Consider the following 21859-nt stretch of genomic DNA (forward strand, 5'->3'; position numbering starts at 1 on the left):
CATGTGTAACCAATCATAATGATCCTGTAGAAGTATGATAAATGTTTGGTGGTCATATATTTCCTTTAGATTTTGTCACAAAACAAGAGGATGTTTTATTGTGAGATATTAAACTTTTAATCATTCATAGAGATGATGATGAATAAAAATCATTGTTTTTGCGATGATGATGATGCATTATTTTATTATTTGATGGTCTTTCCAAGATTCATAGCTTCTAGATGAATCTCATCATCAAGGATCCATGACAAAAAGTTATTCCCTAATATATCAAGAGTGGTAAATTCAAGTTTTGTTAGATTTGATATTATCTATATAAAAAAGAAACAACTTATTAAATAAAATCATGAATATAAAAGAAAAAAAATCAATCTTTTAAAACTGCTATTCAGTTCTTTAGAAATACTAGTTATTCAAGAACTGTATTTCATTTATTTAATTCTTTAAAAACTTACAAGTTCTTCATGAACTTTAAATCTTGATGAATAAAAAGAAAAGAAAATTTATCAAAATAAATTATAGAGCCAAATACATTTTATAAAGTATGAACAATAATGAAAAGAAAAAAAAAATATTGAAATTGATACAAACCATATAACATATGAATTTATGTGTGTCAAGATCTCAATATAAATTAAGTAGAGTCATCGTGCTGATAACATGTTAATAAAATAAAAAGCAAGTAAAAACATATATATTTAGAATAAAATTTAAAAAAGAAGGTTATTTATTTTTTATATAATTTTTTTAATATTCAAAATATAAGATAAGTAGTAGTTTATTTATAGAAAAAAAAAGAAAATATTAAAGAATATTAGAAAATCAAGTATTATAAAAAATTAAGAGACTAAACCGAGAATTATGAAATTAAAAAATTCTAATAGCCATTTAATATATATAATTATATATTTTAAATATTTTTAGATGGTTTTAATTTATTTGATATAAAAAAATTAAAAATATATTATTTTAATCAATTTTAACACATTTGCAAAATCAGCCGGATTACCAAGCACACAAAGTGACAGAAAGAAAGTAGTCAGTCCTCACTGCACATACCAGGTCTGCACACAGATTTTGATGGACCCATCCCACACTGAATCATAAACAACGACACACAAACACCATCTTTTTCATCTTCCTCCTCTCCTCTCATCCCATCGCATCTTCTTTTCCCTCTATCATGGTGATCGCTGCAGCAGCTGCAGCTGCTTCCTCGCTCCCCCTCGGTAATTACTATGACCTCCTTTTCATGCTTTTGTTTCTTCTTTCTGTTTATTAGGGTGCATTGCATGCTTGTTGGTTTTTTCTCCTTGATTTATTGAATTGAAGCGGAGCCGAAAGAGAAAATCTTTTCTTGAAAACCCGTTTTGTGTTTTTGAGAAAGGCGTTATTTTGAGCTCCGATTGATGTTGTTTTTTGCTTGCTTCACTGCAAATCAGAAGAATATATAAATAAAGCAGCATTAGTTTTAAAATGAGCTCTTTTGATTGTTCACTGAAGGAATTAATGAAGCAACATGATGAGTCTTCTGTGAATTTCTGAAATACCCATTTCAACTATCATTATCATATTTTTCTTCCCATTAATAATTTAGTTTGATGTATGAAATAGTAGGAAAAATTAGGAACGGCACTTCAGTTTTTGTTACAGTTCCATAAAGACTTTTCTTTGAAGGGTATCAACTTGCTATTATTATTATTATTTTAATTTCTGAGGATGCAAGAAATGAATGTGAGTCAGTGAATGAATACAAATCTTTCTTTTCCTTTTCCTTTTCTTTTTCTCAAGTTATGATTGCAGTACAAATACAATTTATGGCTTCGTTGATGGGGACAATGGGAAATTAGCTTTCTTGGGACCTTGGAAAAAACACAAAAACACAGAGAGAAAGAAACAGTAAATTTCGTTCATCTATTTTTGCCATTGGTTGAGGTTTTTTTTTTCAGTGCTTGTCCAGTCATCTCTGTTTGTTGCATCCGCTCCTTTTAAACTCTTCAGGCCTGTTTGTTACTAGGGTAGCGATTGCTTTTCAAAGTGCTTTTCGTTTGGAAATACATCGAAATAATATTTTTTATTTTTTAAAATTTATTTTTGACACCAGAACATCAAAACGATTTGAAAACACAAAAAAAAAAAAAAAACTTAATTTGAAGCAAGGAAAAAAATAAAAAAATTTCAATTTTTTTAAAAACATTTTTGAAACGCACTGTTTGTTTTTTACTTGTGCTGTTATTCTTAGGACAAGTAGATAGATCACCATTTGACTCAACACCTATAGGTCAACAGCAATATAATTATGGTAATTTACCTAGGACAGCTATGTCACTAGACACTAGAGCAGAAATACCAAGGTATAGATCTAGAGGCAGTAGAATGCCACTAGAACAGCCAGTTAAGTTCGCAGCTAAGAACAAAGGACAAATTTTAAACATAACAGCCCAGGATCCACAACAGTGGAACCATGTGCTAGATATATGGAAAGACACAGTAGTATCAACATATATTAAGAATTTTCAAAATCAAGACGCCACAGAGATGTATAAATACTTAGAAACTTTCTTAGGACAAGCAGCTAAAGCTGTTTGGGAAAGTTACAAACAGAATAAACCAGATGAAATGCAATCTATGATTAATGCAGGGGCTAAACCCTATAACTTTGTTAATAAGATATCTCAGTTGATAACAGGTATGGACCCTAATTTGGGTCACACAGAATTACAAAAAGATGCTATAGTGCACCTAGAACAGTTACACTTAACAGACTGGAGACAGGTTAAGCACTTTGTTAATGAGTATTTTTTTTATTTTAGCAGCATATCAGGTAATGCTTTTAATCAAGAGATAGGTGGAGATTATTTAGAAAATTACCAGGCCAGTTAGGTAGAGAAATACATGACAGTTGGAATAAACTACTAGGGGTACAGGCAAATCCTAATGGAGATTGGTCCATAGGATAGAGAATACAGCATATAAAGACTATATTAAAGGAAAAGTGTACTTATATAGCCATTACACAGCAACTAAAGAAAGAAAATTACGGTTTCTGTAGAAATATATATACACCGCAAGATTACGGTGCTAAGCCATACAGAAAGAAAGGATATAAGAAAAAGACTCATAATCCTAGAAAAAGATACTATCTTAGAAAATCTAGTGCCAGAAAATCTTATTTAAATCCAAAGAAACATGTTAGAAAGATTAGGCCATCTAGAACATATCCTAATAAATTAAAATTCTATGTATGTAACTCAAAAGGACACTTTAGTAAGACGTGTCCCAAAAGAAAGAATCAATACGACAGGAATGCCATATTAGTAGAATGCGTACAGGAAGATTTAGCTGAAATAGACTCTCAGGTATTTAGTAGGGGTGAGCAAAAAAACCAATTAAACCGAGAAAACCGGAAAAAAATAACCGAAAAAACCGACTTGTGCAAAAAAACCAATTAGAATTTTTAAAAAACCAACCGGTTCGGTTTCGGTTTTATAAGTCTGGAACTGAAAAAACCGAACTGAACCCAAACCGAAAAAAACCGGAAAAAAACCAAGCCAAACCGGAAAAAACCATATCATTGATCAAAGAAAAATGGATGATCGTTTTAGTATGCATAGATGATATATTGGTATTTAGTAAAAATAAACAAGAACACATAGGTCATTTACAAGTAGTTTTTGCAGAATTAATTAACCATGGAATAATTATTAGCAAAAAGAAAATGGAGTTATTTAAGCCACATATTAAATTCTTAGGAGCTGAAATTGGAGAAGGTAAGATAAAATTGCAAGACCATATTAGTAAAAAGATCTTAGATTTTGAAGATAAGATTTTAAATACAGAAGAATTGCAAAAGTTTTTAGGACTAGTCAATTATGCTAGACCATACATTAAAGATATAGGTAAAGTAATAGGACCTCTATACTCTAAAACTAACCTAAAAGGACAGAAGCATTTCAACATAGAAGATATCAAACTAGTTAAAAAGGTCAAAGAAATGGTAAAGAATTTACCACTGCTAAGATTACCTTTAGATGCAGACTACATGATTATAGAATCAGACGGTAGTGATCTAGGTTGGGGAGCAGTATTGCTTAGAAAACTCAACAAGTATAGATCAATTAACAAAGGGAGATGAAATAGTCTGGCCTAGCTGTTCACGGGCCTCTTCAATGGCTTCAGAAAATATGTGAAAACCTTTGTAAAGGGGTTGTGGAAAGTCTTTGATGGAATCAATTATCTCAATCCAAGTACTGAAAATAAAAACAACATATACTTTAAAAACTTGCCTATGGCCTAAAACAGTTTATGGGTCATTATTTAAAAACCGGAAAAACTCAGAGAGTGCATTCATGCATGCTAAAAAGTTGGGTCTGTTTGAGGGTCGTTTACCATAAGCTATCCATAAATTATCAAGCAAAGTCTTTTGCTCTTTAGAAATCTGAATGTGTGGAAGACCCTGAAAAGTCTGTGGGGAATTTTGTGGAATTACCATCATATTCTGATTACTGAATCTAATAAACTCTGACTGATTTATACCTGTGGGGTTTGGAAGAAAAGGAGGCTGATTTGTGATCGTTCTCGATCCTTGGCGAGTTGGCGGAAAGCTTCCACAGCGGAAAGCCACTGGTCTAACAGGTGGCCTTGACATCTGAAAGATTAAAATAATTTAAGTCATATTTTGGGTCCCTCGAAAGGGCTAATCTACTAAGAATGTTTGCAGTAGTATTGTCTTTCCCTTGAATATGTTCAAAACTAACCGTAAAACCTTTGTTAATTAATCTATCTTGGAAGTTCAACCATCTTCTTCTACTGGTCTTTTTATTCTCATTCAAAGTAGCATAAAATTTAACTATTGCTTCACGGTCTGTTCTAATAGTAAATTCTTTCTTATTTAGAATAAATAAATTAAAGCTGTCAAAGGCATAATTAATGGCTAATAATTCCATGTCTATGGAGCTTTCATTGCCTTTTTCTTTATACTTACCACTACTGTATCTACAAATCTCTTCTGTATTCTTAAGTGAATACTTGTTGGGTTTTCAAAGCAATACTGCTCCCCAACCTAGATCACTAATGTCTGATTCTATAATCATGTAGTCTGTATCCAAAGTTAATCTTAGCGGTGGTAAATTCTTTACCATTTCTTCGACCTTTTTGACTAGTTTGATATCTTCTATATTAAAATGCTTCTGTCCAATTAGGTTAGTTTTAGAGTATAGAGGTCCTATTACTTTACCTATATCTTTAATGTATGGTCTAGCATAATTGACTAGTCCTAAAAACTTTTGCAAATTCTTCTGTATTTAAAATCTTTTCTTCAATGTCTAAGATCTTTTTACTAATATGGTCTTGCAATTTTATCTTACCTTCTCCAATTTCAGCTCCTAGGAATTTAATATGTGGCTTAAATAACTCCATTTTCTTTTTGCTAATAATTATTCCATGGTTAATAAATTCTGCAAAAACTACTTGTAAATGACCTATGTGATCTTGTTTATTTTTACTAAATACCAATATATCATCTATGTTTACTAAAACGAATTCTGAATGTTTTCTGAAAATATCATCAATTTTTCTTTGAAATCGCTTGGTGCTTTTTTAAAGCCAAATGACATAACTAACCATTCGTAATGACCTTGTGGACGTGTAAAGGTTATCCACTTTATACTGTCTGGGTGCATCTTAACTAGCCAAAAACCACTCTTACAGTCAAACTTGCTAAATATAAAACAACCTTGTATTCTATTAATTAATTGTGTTAAGGCTTCGCCGTTTGAGAACACCTTGCGATACGAGAAGATGTTTAGGCTGTAGGATCCCCTATTGTATTGGCCCTTGTTTATTTCAATAAAATAAAACACCTCGGAGAACACCCAGAAAGTATATTTGATAACCGGTATTCACACCCAATCTAGCCCTGTGGCTTAAGCAAGGGACTTTTCCTTCTATTACGTCAACATCTGGAATCAAAGCCAACCTTTCCTTCTCCCTTCTTTCTTGAATCAATGATTAGGGGATCTAGCTAAAACTTGTATTCTATTAATTAATTGTGTCTTATCGGGTATATCATACCCATCTGCCTTTGTATTATCATTTAATCTTTTATAATTTATAATCATTCTACTTTTACCTCTTGCCTATTCTGAGTGTTTATTAACTATGAAAGTCGCTGACTTGTGTGGAGAATTTGACTTTCTATTTACTCCTAGTTTTAATAAGTCATCTGTATGCATCTTGAAATCTTCTATCTCAATAATAGTTGCTTCTATTTTAGCTCTTCATGTTATTTCATACAAGGTGTTTTTAATGACATTTATGTTTACTGTTTCAGGTGCTTCCCATTGTCAACTAAGCCAGGCAGATAGAATTTGCTGCTCAACACCATACGGGTTCACAAATGGTTGGATCAAATCTCCTATTAATAGTTGTAGATCTTGTGACCTTTCCAGCATAAGGTGTGTGTGTGTATTTTTGATAAAGTTAGGCAGTATAGGAAGTTGGAAATCATGTTTAAATGTGCACGAGAGATATTTGGTTCTTCCATATTATTTTTTTTCTTAAAAATTCTCTACATGTTTTAATATTTTTAACAAAATTCTATCTACATGTATGCATTTCCGTATCTGTGCTCTCCCCTTTTCTTTTTTCTTTTCTTTTTTCCATTGAAAAGGCATAGTTACTCCAAGTATCTAAAAAGAAGGCATTGATATTCTTTCAATCCTGTATTTTGTGATAAGCCGGTTTTCACTGGAATATTTTACTGAGATAGCATTTTTTATGGTAACTTTAGGTACAGAAATCCATTTTTTGGATCAACACAGTTTCAATGGTCATCTGTGGACCGTGAACTTTGCCTTTTGAAAGTTTCAGTTGCTGCTGATTACTCTGATTCAGTTCCTGATTCATCTAATTACACAAGTCATCAAGGTTATCATCCACTAGAAGAAGTGAAAATCAGCAAAAGGACACGTGAAACTCAGCTCACCTCTGCTGAAATAGCAAGGACAACTGTTGAGGTGGGTGCTTGGATAGTTTCATGGGAATCATTAAATTGTCAATGCCATGATTATTTCTCGATGCAAGAATTCATAATCATGGCTATGCTTTTCATTTTGTCTTAGGCTAACACCAGTGCTTTGCTGGTCTTTCCTGGATCTGTGCACTGTGAACCACACAAACAAATTTCCTGGACTGAATTTCAGTATATCATTGATGAATATGGAGGTATATTCTAGCTGTAATGTTCGTGAGTCATTATGTAAAACATCAACTTGATTGATTTGACCAAATTCTTTTTTTTATTCTTATTTTGAATTTCTTCTCAGATATATTCTTTGAAATTTTTGATGATAAAAATATCTTACAAGATCGAGGAGCTAGCAACCTTGTGGTGAGGACACACTTATTTGTTATTGTTTATTGACAATCTAGGATGAATCCAGACAATGGTGTTTGGCGAAAAGAGTGTAATATTCTATTTTTTTTTAATTTTTAATTATTATTATTATTATTATTATTATTTTTTTTTTTTGGGGGGGGGGGGTGTTTCGTAGTACTAAATTGAAAATTCATACTGGGGGGCATTTTGAAACTTTTTAGGACTTTGAGGGGGCTAGGGCCACTGCCCTGCCCTTAACCAAAAACATTATAGCACTGTAGTGAACAAGTTGAATGAAAAGGCATATTTTGGGTGATTTTTAATGTACACTCAACCTTTAGAAGTCCAGTAAACCAGAAAGTTCTTCAATAAGATGCATATTTGAATCGTAACATGTAAATTTATGGTGACAGGGAAAAAGAAGACTGCAAAAACTAGAGAAGCAATGTTGAGAGGTGGAGATTTTTGTACATGAATAGGGAGCTATAGATGTGAATTCCTATAAAATTTTCTTAGTTTCATGGAGTAAGTTCAAGAAAAGAGATTCAAGGGCTTTTAGTCCTTGTTATCCTATTTATTAGACAATTGGATTAAGACACTTCTGGAATACAGTGAAAAACTTTTGGATGCCTAAAGTGATACTTAGACCTTGTTGGTTGTTGTGCACTTGCTATGCAGTTTGTGTTATATGCAAGTGTTTGGTCTCCATTGGGGCCGTTTTTAATAGATAACTTTTACTTGTGTAAGTAACCCTAAAAATAGTGTATCAATTTCATTATCAGTACAAGGGTAATACATAATGGAAAGGGATTAGCAATAAGATAAATTGGTTGATTCTGCCTTGATATTTATTACAGTAAATTATGGACTATCAAGTTTTTCTCTGGTTACACATTGCACATTTTATTTTAAAAAATTCTCTGCACCTTGCTGATTGATAGCGGTAGAAAAACAACTGCCCTGCATAAAGTTGTTATTTCACCTTAAAGATTTATTGTTACCCATGCTCAGATCTGTATTCCTTACACAACAAAAAAATATTCAAGACAATAGAATATCCTTGGCTTAAAAAAGAAACACAGCCCTTTAAAGCCCCTTAATTTGTAGGTCTAGAATCTAACTGTTGGTCAACTAACAGATGGCCTAAGGGACGATGGGCATGCAACCATAGTATTTAAAGTACGTGTTTTAAAAATAACAGGTGGAATATGTAATCCTTGTAAGTTGTTTTTTCTCTTTCTTTTTGTTTGTTTGTAAGTTACCTTAATAATCCTTTTATGTTGCTTGAGTTGCATGAATTTAAATTGCTTCTTAAAGTATTCATGCATTCTCTTCAGAATGTTTTGATCGGGATGGATATCCCAATCTATGAAAATAAAAAGGTAGCCAATGAATACAGTATTTTCAACATTGGCAGTGAAGATGATTTACCATTCGACGAGGATTACTTTGAGGTTAGTAATCACTTCTCTTCATTTCTGTGCTGAATCTTGGAGACCCTTTTGAGTTGTTTTGCAAACTGAAGTTACATGAACATCAAATAGGCAATGGATTCTGAAGTTTCAGTTGATTGGGGAATGCCAGATACTTTCAGCTTGGTTCATCCTATTTATTTTTCCAAGTGCATGACAAAGGTGATTACAACTTGGTTTCCTAGTTAATATAGTGGATTACTGACTTGAATGGAAATCTTCATTATTCATTATGTGTTCCTGGAAATCTTAATAAAGATTGAATTTAATGAAGATTGGTGACTGGCAATCATTATTAGTATTTTTGAGTCTTCTTTCAATTTAAGATATTTGGTGTTTGACTGTTTTTGTTAGTAATTGTTCTGCATGGTCATTACTGAACCCATGGTTAATATTAATTCTATACTTCTAGTGGAGAAACCATATCTGTCATACAACCATGGAAATGGCCTGGGACTGGCTCAGTTTGTATGGTTTGGAGAACAGTCAGATGGTCACCAGGAGAGTTTACCAAATGCCCGTTTTATTTGGCATGCGGATTTGTATCATCTTATCTGTTTTCCTTGTTTTCATAAACATCAAAATTGCAATTTTGAAATGCTTTATGCATTCTTACAGGACAATAATTTTAGGAAATTGTGGTACCCTTTCAAAACCTGTCTATATTATCTGTAATGTGCCCAGCTTATGCGCAATGAAAAAACTAAGATACAAAGAAACAAAGAACCATTGATCTGTAATTGCACACTAAGCAGAAAACAAATCTTGATTCCACGGGGACTAAAATGTAAGTGAGAAATTGTATAAACTAAAACAAACCTTTAATCAGATTAGAGATTTTAATATGCAAAAAAGTAAAGAAATCAAGTATCAGAACATGTTATGCAAAGAAGAATAATGAGAGGAACTCCCCCATAAATCTCGAAAGAAAACATTTGTGAGAAGAAATTGTGAAAGCAATTAAAAAAATAATAGAAAAGGCATCTAAAAGTCTTTTCATGCCACAAATTAGGTAAGGAGCGAATTGGTTGAGTTAGGTACATGAGAAACGATATGGAAAGACATGTTCTTTTATTTTGTTTACTGTTTATTTACCTGATGTTTGCATCCTCATAGGCAATCAATATGGAATACTGTAGAAAAATGGACCATCCATCAAATGGTGTTTCTATTGTGGGTTGTCTGCGGCCATCTTTTGCTGATGAAGAATCATACTTAAGAAGGTCATTTCACTGTGAAGATAGTGATGGCTGTAATTCAGACTGGAAAGGTATCTAATCGTTGTGCTTACCTTGCCAAACTATCTAATGCAGAAACTTCTAAAGTTTGCTTATTGATTTTTGTTTTGTTAGTAATCCTTATCGGATTTCCAGTTTTCATGTTACTAGCATTTGACTTTTAATAATATTAGTCAATTAGGATGAGTAGTAATTTATTTTTCTATAACAATTAGGATTGAGAACTTTTAACGGTTGCAGATCAGCTGCTAGGGCTATTTTTACAAGACAACTCATTTTGTCAATCAATTACAGAAGTTAGACGTTTTTGTCAAACCTAAATCTTATTCCCTTATCTCCAACTTCAATTCTACTCATGTTTAACATGTTTCTATTTTTTTGCTGTTTTTACCATTCTCTGTTCCTACTCTTCATGTAATGAACCGACCTTTAGCTGAATCACACTAGTGGAGTGGGACTGATGGGGATACTGAAATCAGATGGATACTTTAAGGAACAAAATAGTTGCATATGTCGATTATGAATTGAGTATCTACACCAAGTTGGATTTTAGGGATGGCATGCTTCCTTGCCAATACTCTTCAGTGATGGTTCTTATGTAACTTTTCACCATTTAAAAGAATGAAATGTGTGCCTGATATTATATATTTAGTCATTCAAGGGAAGTTCTTGGTATTTAGTATAAATCTGATCTATGAAGAACAATATTTTCAGGTGGCATTCTCTCTCATTTGCATTAGAACATGCTTGTTATGAGGTTGTGCAATTATTTCATCATATTTATCCTTTTTGCCACATTAGATGGAGAAATTTTGAGCTTTAGCTCCAAAAGCGATGGAAGCAGCTCTGGCTCAACTCTCCACCGTTTGGAGATCTTGAGAATAGAGCTATTTTCGTTGTATGGGTCTCAGGTATTTACATAATAACCATATTTTCAGCACATAAATCATGACCTGCATGGCATTGCATGTTTTCTTTGGGGTGGTTGGGGGCCCAGCTCGCAGGGGCAGGGGGGGTTAGATTTTACTCTGAAATATAATTAAGACGATGTGAACTGAAAAAAAAATATGATTGTTGTTTTACTCAAGGAATTTGTTTTCAGAATGACATTTTTTTCAGCCATTACTAAATTCTAATTGGAGGGAAAGCATTATATAAGTTGTATCTGCAGTGATTTCCACGTACCACAGTTCAACCTTGCCCATTACAACGTGCATTTCTTTGGGTATTGCAGTCTGTGGTTAGTTTACAAGATTTTCAAGATGCAGAGCCTGATGTCCTTGCTCCCTCTACTTCAGCAATTCTAGAGCACTTCAGCGGGAAGGGAAGTAGATGCAATGTTGCTCTTAAAGCTCTTTGTAAGAAGAAGGGTCTTCATGTTGAGGTAAATAAATGCTTTGGATTGCTATCCCTCAATATTTTTGGTTTCTTTTTTCAAATTACTTGCAAGCTTTACACAGCATATTTATTTGCTATGATCTGTAGAACACATTTCTTGTTTGCTTGGATATGTGAGATTGTGTTATAGGAACTTGCAAGCAAACCTCTGATAAAAAAGTTAACATGTTCATCATCTTGTCTTTGTTGTTCGATGTACGCCTGTTCGAAGTACTCATAGGCAACAAACACTCACATTCATGACAAAAAAAAATTACAGGTTGTTCGCTTTGAACAGAAAATGAAGGACTTAAAACATCTTTGAAAAGCTGCATAACTAGAAACCTTTCTTGACAAATCAATAAATGGATGGTCATGGAAAAGAAAATTCCAAACCAAGAAATCTATACGTTGTGGCTCGTTGATATTCAAAGAATCAAAATTAACGGTTACAGGATCAGCTTCAGATTTAAGAGCACCCAACCACTGATTGGTTTTTTCTCCCAATAAAGTGACCTACTTCTGTGCATGCATCAACATTTTGAGGCAGAACAAAACATTCAGTTACCTGTGTAATCCCAATATCACCTTTTCCATTCTTGCCAGTGAACTAGTTTTAAACTTGCCTTGTCAAACTGGACAAGATTGAAAGTGATCTAACCACTCTTTCACATCATCTTGAAGTTTACAGTAAGCTTCATTCTTTGATCTTCAAGAATTTCATTAAAGTCATAATGGGCTAAGTTTTGACAACCACTTACAAAATGTTTCGTCAAGTAATCTGCAGTCTAATAATGAAAACTGTGTTTGTATTTATGAATAGATTGGCTATGAGAAAAATCCTGATTGCAAAAACTGTTGTTTTCACAATTCCATAATAGTACTCTTGAACGATCCATGTCTTCCCTATTGCCATTATTCAAAATTTTCTCTGAAATCCATGTTATGCCATTAAATCAACTGTGAATAGTATTCTATTACCACTTAAGATAGGAAAAAAGTGAAACACAATCTAATATGCAATTAATGCAATTAAGCCCTTAAGAACAGCATCTGAATCCATCAAACAATAATCTCCCATAGAGATGCTATAAATTTATTAGTGGAAATTAACTCATTTTGTCCTTGTGTGTTTATTTATAAGCTATAAAAACTAATTGGAATGAAGGTGGATGTCCAAATATACAGCTACCCTATATCCTATTCCATCAGGTCTTTTATTTTTTATTTTTTACTGTAAGCCATATCAGGCTATCTAAAACAACCATAATAGGCTATCCAATCATTGTGTTGAAGATTAGAACTAAGAATTTGATTGGAGTCTCTTTCACAACATTCTTCAATCTTTGGTTTAAGACACTTGTGCAACATTTATGAGAACCTTCTGTTTGCTCTCCCGCTCAAGCACAGTCATTTATAGTTGGTCAGTCTGTTTCCTTTCCTTTCCTTTCATGATGCACCTTTGAATTTATATAGGCAGCTAATTTGGTTGGGATTGATAGCCTTGGCATGGATGTTAGAATTTTCTGTGGGGTGGAAGCACGAACTCATCGATTCCCCTTCAAAGTCCGGGTAAGTAATCTAATGCACAGTTGAGATATGTAGAACAACAGATAATGCCTTATCCAGGCTAATCAGGTAATAGATTTTCAGATGGTAGTCACTGGAAAACCAATTTTATTTCGAGTTGTATATGTTCATGTTTAATGCATATCCATAACTTTTGAATTTGGTCCATAAAGTACAACAGTTCTTTTGTGATAGTACAATAGTAACTCATGTTTCATTCCAAAGATGTCCCTCGATATTAGTCTTATTCTCTCTTTGAAAATTTCTAATCACTTGATACTTTTTGTGAAGTGTCCACCACTCTCCCCTGACCTTTGAGCACTTCTTTAGAATTCATTATAATGGTACGATCCTCTGCCCTCTGATTTAAGGTTGTTTCTCCACATGTGAGTTCTTTTATATGAGAGGCACTGAAAATGTAACTGGTTGAAGAAATGGATGTTTCATGTATCAAGGGGAATGTGTGCTTGTATTCAAGTGCATTTGTTGCAACTTTTTTAGTTATGCAGGAAAACTTGTACTCAATAACTTCACAAGCAAGAAACATTTGAGTTTTATTGGTGCCTTTGGAATTAATAGAGGCATCCATTGTTCTTGAAATTGAGCGACATGCTCTTTGGCGGGTCTTGACACAAAGTATCCAGGATAAAAGGTTACACTTTTGTTGATTTTTTGTCTATATATAATTTGCAGGCTACCTGTGAAGTTGCTGCACAAAAGCAGATGCATCAGCTGTTGTTCCCTCGGTCTCGCCGAAAAAAGTTTAGAAGTCACGAAGATGAGCTTGGGGACTCCAAGTCATAGTTCTCTTCATGTAACTAATCTTAATGAGGGCCTTATTCATAAAATAAAGTGCAGGCTTAGTTCTCTTTTTTCCCCTTTGTTTTTAAACCAAGTGGAGATTTGTCAGCAACAGGTTGTGCTAACATATTTGTACATTATTTCAATAAAGGACCAGCGGGAGCTATCTTGTTCCTCCAATATTGTTAACGTGGCTGAATTTCTTTATGCCCCGCACTCCAATCCAGCATTCTTTCAGATTCACTAACAGTCAAGTTTCTATATGTTTGAATATGTGCGTGCATGGTGCATTAAGGTTAAGTTTTCAACGTTCTCAAGAAAAAGGAAAGGCAGGTTTTCAAGCTCGAGGAAAATCTAGGGGCGGGGAGGAAGGAGCGGTTGTGAAAATCTTTGGCTTTGCACTTGCGATCTTACTGTTTAAGCTTTTAGCCACTTCTGATGAAACCAGGAAGCAAATCTGGAGAAAACGGTACGCTTATCTTACTACTGTGCAGTTGCCCACCAAAGTAGTTTTTCAATTTTTTAACAAAAACCATTTGTCAAGTTGGTGAAACAAACCCTAACACGTTATAAATATTAAGAAAGGTTAGGAATATACTTAAATTAAATGACTGGTGATCACAAAGTGTAATACAACCTAAAATGAAGAACTGCAATTATGCATAAAAAAAAAAAAACTTAGAAGCTGTAAATTGATTATTGATTGTCCCCCTCCTTTTCTGCTACCCAACACCCCAACTTAGCTGACATCTACAGTATTTTGGAGCAGCAGTGAGACAAGTGCCCTTTCTCATCCTGAAAGCAGATCCTAAGTCGTGATTTCTTGCCCCTGCAACTTTTCCTATGTTCTCATTTTCATTTCTTCCTCTGATGCCTAACTATGATTTCTTCCCCCATACATCTTTTCCCACATTCTTGTTCTCAATGTCTTGCCCATCTCCAATGCCGGTGCTAGCAAGATCACGCTTGCTACTATCCCCGGTTTTTGAGCTCCCAAGTATAGTTTTTTGACTGCGGTTTCCAGAACAAGCCTCCTCATCAAAATGTTTACTGCTACGCTCAGCGTCTTCATCAACAACATAAGCACAGTGTTGATCCTCTTCCTTGTCACCCCTGCATAAAGAACATTAGAGTTGGGCACGTGTAATATGGTTGGCTCACACAAGGGATAAAGTGACCTATCATCATATTACCAAGGGATGAGATGAAGAACACGTGAGAAGAGTTGTATTAATTTTTTTTATTTTTCATTATCGCACACCAGAGTGAAATTTCAGTGACATCAGATATTTTTTAACTGCATGCCAGCAAGCCATTTTCCAAAACCAAGTTGTCCATGAAAGGATGGTGATTGGTGAAGCATTTCAATACTAGTTTTATTACATTATTAAAAGAGCAGCAGCATTCGTCGTTTTTGTTCCTTTGGACAGTGACTGATTTCAAGCAGCAAACCCAACTTCCGAAATCGACTGTGCAATATAGACTGTGTTCCATGGCGATTCCACAATTGTGAAAACATATATTTTTGACGCTACTCAGACTTTCACAAAAACTCTTTCTTCTCCCTGTACTGAATAAGTGACCCTAAACTTCATCATTCACAGCAATTTCTATTTCAAAAGAGCGCAACTTGGCTGACACTCATTTGCAAAGACTCGAATAAAAACGGTAGTTTAACCCAAAAGCCTAGAGCAAGATGAAATGGCAATAATAGTACAGCCAGAAAGTCCCAAAAAAAAAGAAGAAGAGAAAGAAATGAAGAAAACTAACAGACAAGAAAACTAAAGATTCTACTGGAATTGTGCATTAGTCTATCCTCGGAGCATTAGGATCACAAAAAGTAACTTGCAGCGAGGGGCCAAGAAAGGTAAAATGAATAGAGCATGCTCAACATGACAGAAATGGGAATAACCTAGCCATTAAAACACCATCAGGTCCATTTCATGTAGCCTTAACTAAGTGAAGCTTGTGTACAAACCTAGCATGGCTAAATATTACTCTGTTTTGAACCTTGCATCAAAGTCAGGCAGACCTACTTCATCCAAAATATTTTCCGTGATCTAACCTTTGGAATCATAACAGAGTTGGGATATGCAACGACATACAGTTTATTCAAACCCAAACTTCAACTCGTTTGCTACTTAGTGCACCTGATAAAGGAGCTTAGGTAAACATCATAGCCCAGAGAGATTTTTTATTATTCATATGAATTTATCACCTGCAACAGAGAGAAAGATTAAAAAAAAAAAATTGCATACCCCGAATAAACAACCAGCCCAACAGCAACAGCAGCGAAGGCCAAAAAGTACATCCAATCAACCTGAACAGTGTTGACATCAGAGGGAAAATTCCAAGTGTAAACATTTGAGCATGCATAAAACTTGGATTCTCATATCCATACAATGTTATTAGTTAACAAACCTTCTCATGGTAAGCAAAGATGCGAATCATGACAGCCCACATGTCTGATGTCAGCAAAGACAAGTTGAGCATTGTGGAACCACTAATCTGTAAATAGCAGGAGTCAGAATATTAAGGTGAGCACATGCACGCACTAGTATAAATCATCCATGGGGTCAGCCTAATTAATACTTGTCCTCGAGTGTTGAATAAAACTCTGTTTGGAATATCAGACTGAACTACGCATTTGTCCAAAAGTTACAATTGCAGGTATAAAAAGTTAAAATTTACAATAAATGATAAGAGCCCCTCCTGGGCTCGTGAAAAACATGTAAAAAAGACAAGAACTCTCTGAAGTTAAGACATAAGATGAAGGTGATGGCAGCTTGACAGTCAAGAATAAATTTTACGTTGAAAATTGGAAACAATGAGGCTAGCAGTAGCAACACCACAAGGTCCTTGACAGCAAAAGAGTGCAGGTTTAAATAATAACAGAAGCACAACTGATACATATGGATTAGCTCCTCTCATGCTAGCACCAAACTGTCATAGATTATGTAAGTTGAAACCGTATTCATGCCCTATTAATGGTTGGCTTGGCACCATCTCACAAAGCATTATATTGGTGCTAATAATTGATGGATGATAAAGTGAGAAAATCAAAACACTCTATTAATTTAGAACGTAATTAAAGACTGATAGAAAGGTTCCAAGTTAATCATTGGTAGTGTATATGTGGGATATGAACAGATTTCTATTAATATAACAAGTGTTTTAGGTGCTAAGAAGATTTTAATCTGATACATATAAGCTATAAAATTTGAAAAAGAAATTCAATTCAAAGAGGCAGCTCACAATCAACCATCATCTTTCATACTCCAATTTGAAGTTCTTCATTCCAATGTCTGGCCATGTTCTTACAAACTTTTAGTTAGTCCTAAGGTAACTCACATCCATACCTTAAGCAGGATCGGGACTAATGAGTAGAACAGGAACATTGCGACTGCAAATCCAAAGAACGGAAGAGCCTGAAACCAAAACCATAAAGCAAACAAATGAAATTAAACTCTAAGCATGAATAAATTTCAAAACTTCTATATGTATTAAATTCATGCATTAAATTTAAAGCAAATCAATTATCCCATTGATACTGACAGGATATTTAAACCCCACCTTCATTTTCATATCTTTCTCTTGAATTTTTTTTGGTCTGAGCCATTTTACTGATGTGTTTGAATTGATTTTGGTTAAGCATCATCTAACACCAGGAGTAAATTACAAAGACATCTATACAGAACTATTAAACCATCAGTTACCAAGCTATCATTCTATTGTGATTGGTGAGTAAAGAGAACAAGAATAAAAGCAAAAATAAATGCAAGATAAAAATGCTTCGGAAGAAGAGAATAGACAAGAAACATACTGCCCCAGCTGACCAGTGAATAGATTTAACTTCGTTGCGCTCCAGAATACTTCTGTAGTTATTACTAAGGAATAAAAATTGGAAAAAGAAAAGCAACAATTTACCAACTTGAACTGCACAATCAACTTAACAAAACAATCACAAGTTTTGGATATCATGAAGTTTTAAAGTCGATCACTTAAGAAACAATTAAAAATTTTATACAGAATAAAATAAGGTAACTCATCAGTAGAAAAGCTGATGTTCCTCATAGCTATCAAAATGAGTCATTAAATTAAGGATACATTTGAATGGCACTGATTATGGCACCAAAAAAGCCCAGAAGCGACATGAGCTCAACTCTATCAGCATTTTTCACAAGAAACTCCTGCATAACAGATGGAAATAAAATTTGGATAAATCATTTTATTTACTGTGCAAATATAAAAAATTTATATCATTGAAACATATATTACTTTAAAGCCCCCTTGATAGAATGAATAAAAACTTAGACTTTAAATTATTCAATAGAAGAATTATTTGCAATTCATAAATAAGAAACCATCCAATCAATATCTGGAGAACCAACTTAAAACCTAAACCTCAAATAAAAAAAATCAAGCTGTAGCATGAGGATAGAAAGAGCGAATTAAGCTAGCTTTCTCTCCCTGTTTCTCTGTGTTTTTTCCTTTTGTTTTTGGTTGCCTTGTTTATATGTAAAAGTTTTGCAGCAAATATCAAGAAGAGGGTAACAGCTATTTACCTTGCCTCCCAAGGTCAAACTAAAAACCAAAAATAAAAGCAAAAATTGGATTAAGATCATCATTGTACACACTATAATCAACTAGAATGTCATTAACACTTTTGTGAAAAAGTAAGCTCATGAGAGAACAACTGCCAAATGGAAGCAGCATTGAGGATCAGAGAACATGAACCAATATTCAGCAAGACAAAATTATAGCATGCAACTTGACTTACCTCACTGACATTACTGATAGCATACAGCGTTGCACCAGCAATAACAAGAGCATCTCCTTTACGAGGGTTGCTCCCTCCTACAAAAAAAAAGCCCACTTATTAAGAGATGATCATTCAATACTACGAGACAAAACTTTAATGGAAATGGATATGAAATATTATACACAATAACATGGCTACAGTTGCATCTTGAATCTTAAAGTTTAAAGTAGAGACAGTATCTCCAGCACTGGAGAATTTAGGCATACAAGGTAATTGATAATACCAACCTGGCCTGGTTTACAAGCAAGTGAAACAATCAAGACACCACCAACATAACATACTATTTTCAAGGACGGCTATAAGGAAATGGAAAAATTCCCTCCAAAAGATATATTATGATTTACCATTGAGTATAAATGATGGCCTAAGGTTATGGAACAAACAACAACCAAACACTAAAGAAAAATGAATGAAGGAGGCAGGACAAAATTATGGTAAAGTGAATGAAACATCATATGTTTACCTGATTGATCACCAGCATGAACATCTGAAAAAACAACCATAACAAGGCCTGCAACACAAACTACTACTCCAGCTATTTTCTTGAATCTGTACTTTGTGCTCAAGAAAAACCATGTAAGAACCATAACACAAGGGATTGACCAACAGTCCAGCAGCATGACACTTGTGATCGATGTGTACTGATAGGCCTTCACCACTGCTCATGAATGAGGATAAGATCAATTATCATAAACATTAATCACTTTAACAGTCACAATTCTCAGTTTACACTTTAATAATGAAAGGATTAGGTAGCATTTCTTTTTGAAAAAATACAAAGCAAGTGCCAGTAAGGTCAGTGACATCAAGGTGGAATAACTTGTTCTCATTTATCAATTCACTAATTCTTTTAAGAATTGTTTCAACCATATAGCAGAACAGATTATCAGCAGCAGATGCAACTCTATACTGCTGAGAATGTGTGAGAAGTAACCAGCTTCATGATTGACCACACCACAAGGAGCAAAATGTCTATTTAAAGTACTTAATGCAATTTCATAGAATCACAACTAGATGCTAATCAGAGAGAATGAATGGGGCTTCAGTGAAAAGACCACCGATACCAAATTGATTATTTGCTTTATAATCAAGAGATGCAATTTCCTAGCAGGAAGTTTACATCTTTAGGATTCTCTAATCTGTAGATACTAAAAATACAAGATCGGTTAAAAAAGATTGAAAGCAAAGGAAAAAAAAAGCTGTTAGTACAAATGTTTAGATTAAAAGTCAACGGTAGTGCAGAAAATACAAGACCTAAATACCTAGTCAGTACCGCCACTAAAGTAATATACTCACCAAGAAAATTGGCTTCTACATCCACCAATGAAAGAATCGCATAGTAGTACCATTTTGCCTGCACAGATTCCAAAAGGAGATGCAACAACATAAACATCTCAAATTAAAATTAAAATGAAGGAAAAAAAAGGAAAACAATGAACAAGATCATTGAAAAAAAAGTTTCAGCCCAAATTCTTCACCATCAATTCAAATTGCTTTATATTGCAACTGCATCAATATTCTACTCTGAGGAATTATTTCATCAGGAACTCTCCTATCACCTCAAAAAATGACCAAGCGGGATTTCTTTCAGTTTTTCATGTCCCAAATTCTTCACTATCAACTCAAATTGGTTTATATTGCATCTGCATCAATATTCTACTCTGAGGAATTATTTCATCAGGAACTCTCCTATCACCTCAAAAAATGATCAAGCGGGATTTCTCTCAGTTTTTCATGTCCTTGCTTTCTTACACTCATCCACTGCATCCCCGCAGCTTAATGACAGACATTCTTTTATAACCAATCACTTCCGAACAACACAAAACTCCAATTATTGAAGCAAATTCAGCTAATGAGTTCACTTTTAAATTACATACTGATAACTAACCAATTGCTTGTAGTCAATAATTGGGGGGGATTGGGGGGGGGGGGGGGGGGGGTGGCGGTGGCGGGGTGTTTGTGAAGAATTGGATTTAAAGGTGAAACAAAGAAAATCACCTTAAGTGCTTGCTTCCGGTAAAGCATAATACTTCCATAAACAATGGCCAAGAAAACGTAGTTGAGAAAAGACTGAGAAGTCGGTGCATTAATTCCTGAATTGAAATGGCAAATATATACAGGGAATCGAGTTAGAATACTACTGTATCAAAAACACAAAAAAAAAATGAAATTTGCTATCTAACAACAACACAGCTAGCTAATCAGGGGGGGCGGAGGAAAAGAATTCTGAGCAAGTAAAGATATAAAAATCAAATCTTTAATGAGCTAAAGAAAGAAGAAACAGGAGTTGCACCTCTTCTAGCAAGTTCAGAGGATGAAAATCCAGTAGAAGTAATAAGGAGAGAGAGAAACTGTCCCAACCCTAGAGCAACCAACGTTTTCGTTGTACAAAACTCCTTAAAGCTCAACATTTTTTTTCTCTTAATATCTCTGTTAAACACAAACACATAACAATCTACAAAGAATTTCCAAAAACCCAGTTGTGTAGTTCAAGAATAAACAAAACCCAACTTTGTAATGTCTTAAAGGGATTGAGTTGGCAAAAGAATATGAACCCACTTCAGGGTTAGTCTTTTTGATGACGGAAATGACAGGAAAAAAGGGTTGATGGTTGATGGTTGATGATGATATTGATAGATACAGAGTGAGTGACAGCCACCAACTTGACAGTGAAGGTGGTAAAGGAAAGAGGAAAGTTTGTTTTCTACATGCAATTTGATTCCAACAAAAACAGAATCAAGATCAACCAACGGCTGTTTGGAGTTCCCAGATTCTATGCTGAACTTGACTCCAGACGTTGAAGTTTGGAGAGAGAGAAGGAGAGGGAGGGAGACGGGAGGTTCGGCAATTTTGATGGCCAACTTTCTTCTTGTATTCTTTTTTGCAGCGTACTAAATAGTTGCCCGCGCTGCCGGTCATATAAATTTTTTAATATAAAAAAACATATAGATGTTACTAATATGTTTTGTACTATGAAAAAAAAAAAGTTGTATAAAAATTGATTTGATTTTGATTTAATTATTTTATAAATTCAAAATAATCTAAAAATTCATTAGAATATAGTTTGATAAAAAAAAATATAACATGTTCTTAAAAAATATTAAGGTGAAAACATATTAAATTGATTCAGGTTAATCTATTAAATTCACGACTCGAATCATAAAATTAGGATAACCTCATAAAAAAAATCAAGACCAAATAT

At 34.0% G+C, this 21859-nt stretch overlaps 2 protein-coding genes across 5 annotated transcripts; one reads left to right on the forward strand and one right to left on the reverse strand.

Annotated features, from left to right (window-relative positions):
• The first annotated feature begins 1008 nt into the window (after positions 1 to 1008).
• Positions 1009 to 14015, forward strand: LOC7468496 (uncharacterized protein At3g49140). 3 transcript variants are annotated; one of them, XM_052447088.1, is made up of 13 exons: positions 1009 to 1229; positions 6332 to 6455; positions 6791 to 7016; positions 7122 to 7224; positions 7326 to 7390; positions 8716 to 8832; positions 8923 to 9012; positions 9967 to 10120; positions 10890 to 10999; positions 11323 to 11472; positions 12942 to 13037; positions 13326 to 13378; positions 13728 to 14015. In XM_052447088.1, exons 1-12 carry the CDS (start codon positions 1184 to 1186, stop codon positions 13350 to 13352), a joined length of 1308 nt encoding a protein of 435 aa, XP_052303048.1. In that variant the 5' UTR covers positions 1009 to 1183; the 3' UTR covers positions 13353 to 13378; positions 13728 to 14015. The 3 variants fall into 3 exon arrangements, with proteins under 3 accessions (XP_052303048.1, XP_052303047.1, XP_024441258.2); XM_052447087.1 differs by having other exon boundaries at positions 13326 to 14015; XM_024585490.2 differs by lacking the exon at positions 13326 to 13378.
• Positions 14016 to 14409: 394 nt separating this feature from the next.
• Positions 14410 to 21528, reverse strand: LOC7468497 (uncharacterized). Of its 2 annotated transcripts, none has more exons than XM_052447089.1 (11): positions 20951 to 21528; positions 20656 to 20750; positions 19954 to 20011; positions 19121 to 19315; positions 18616 to 18692; positions 17943 to 18025; positions 17659 to 17722; positions 17195 to 17263; positions 16257 to 16343; positions 16094 to 16155; positions 14410 to 14948 (listed from the first exon to the last, which is right to left on the reverse strand). In XM_052447089.1, the coding sequence occupies exons 1-11, from the start codon at positions 21066 to 21068 to the stop codon at positions 14714 to 14716; spliced, it is 1143 nt and encodes a 380-aa protein (XP_052303049.1). In that variant the 5' UTR covers positions 21069 to 21528; the 3' UTR covers positions 14410 to 14713. The 2 variants fall into 2 exon arrangements, with proteins under 2 accessions (XP_052303049.1, XP_024441259.1); XM_024585491.2 differs by having other exon boundaries at positions 17659 to 17710; positions 20951 to 21527.
• Between the last annotated feature and the right edge of the window lie 331 nt (positions 21529 to 21859).

This window comes from Populus trichocarpa, chromosome 14 (assembly GCF_000002775.5).
Source record: "Populus trichocarpa isolate Nisqually-1 chromosome 14, P.trichocarpa_v4.1, whole genome shotgun sequence".
In the NCBI taxonomy this organism is placed as follows: domain Eukaryota; kingdom Viridiplantae; phylum Streptophyta; class Magnoliopsida; order Malpighiales; family Salicaceae; genus Populus; species Populus trichocarpa.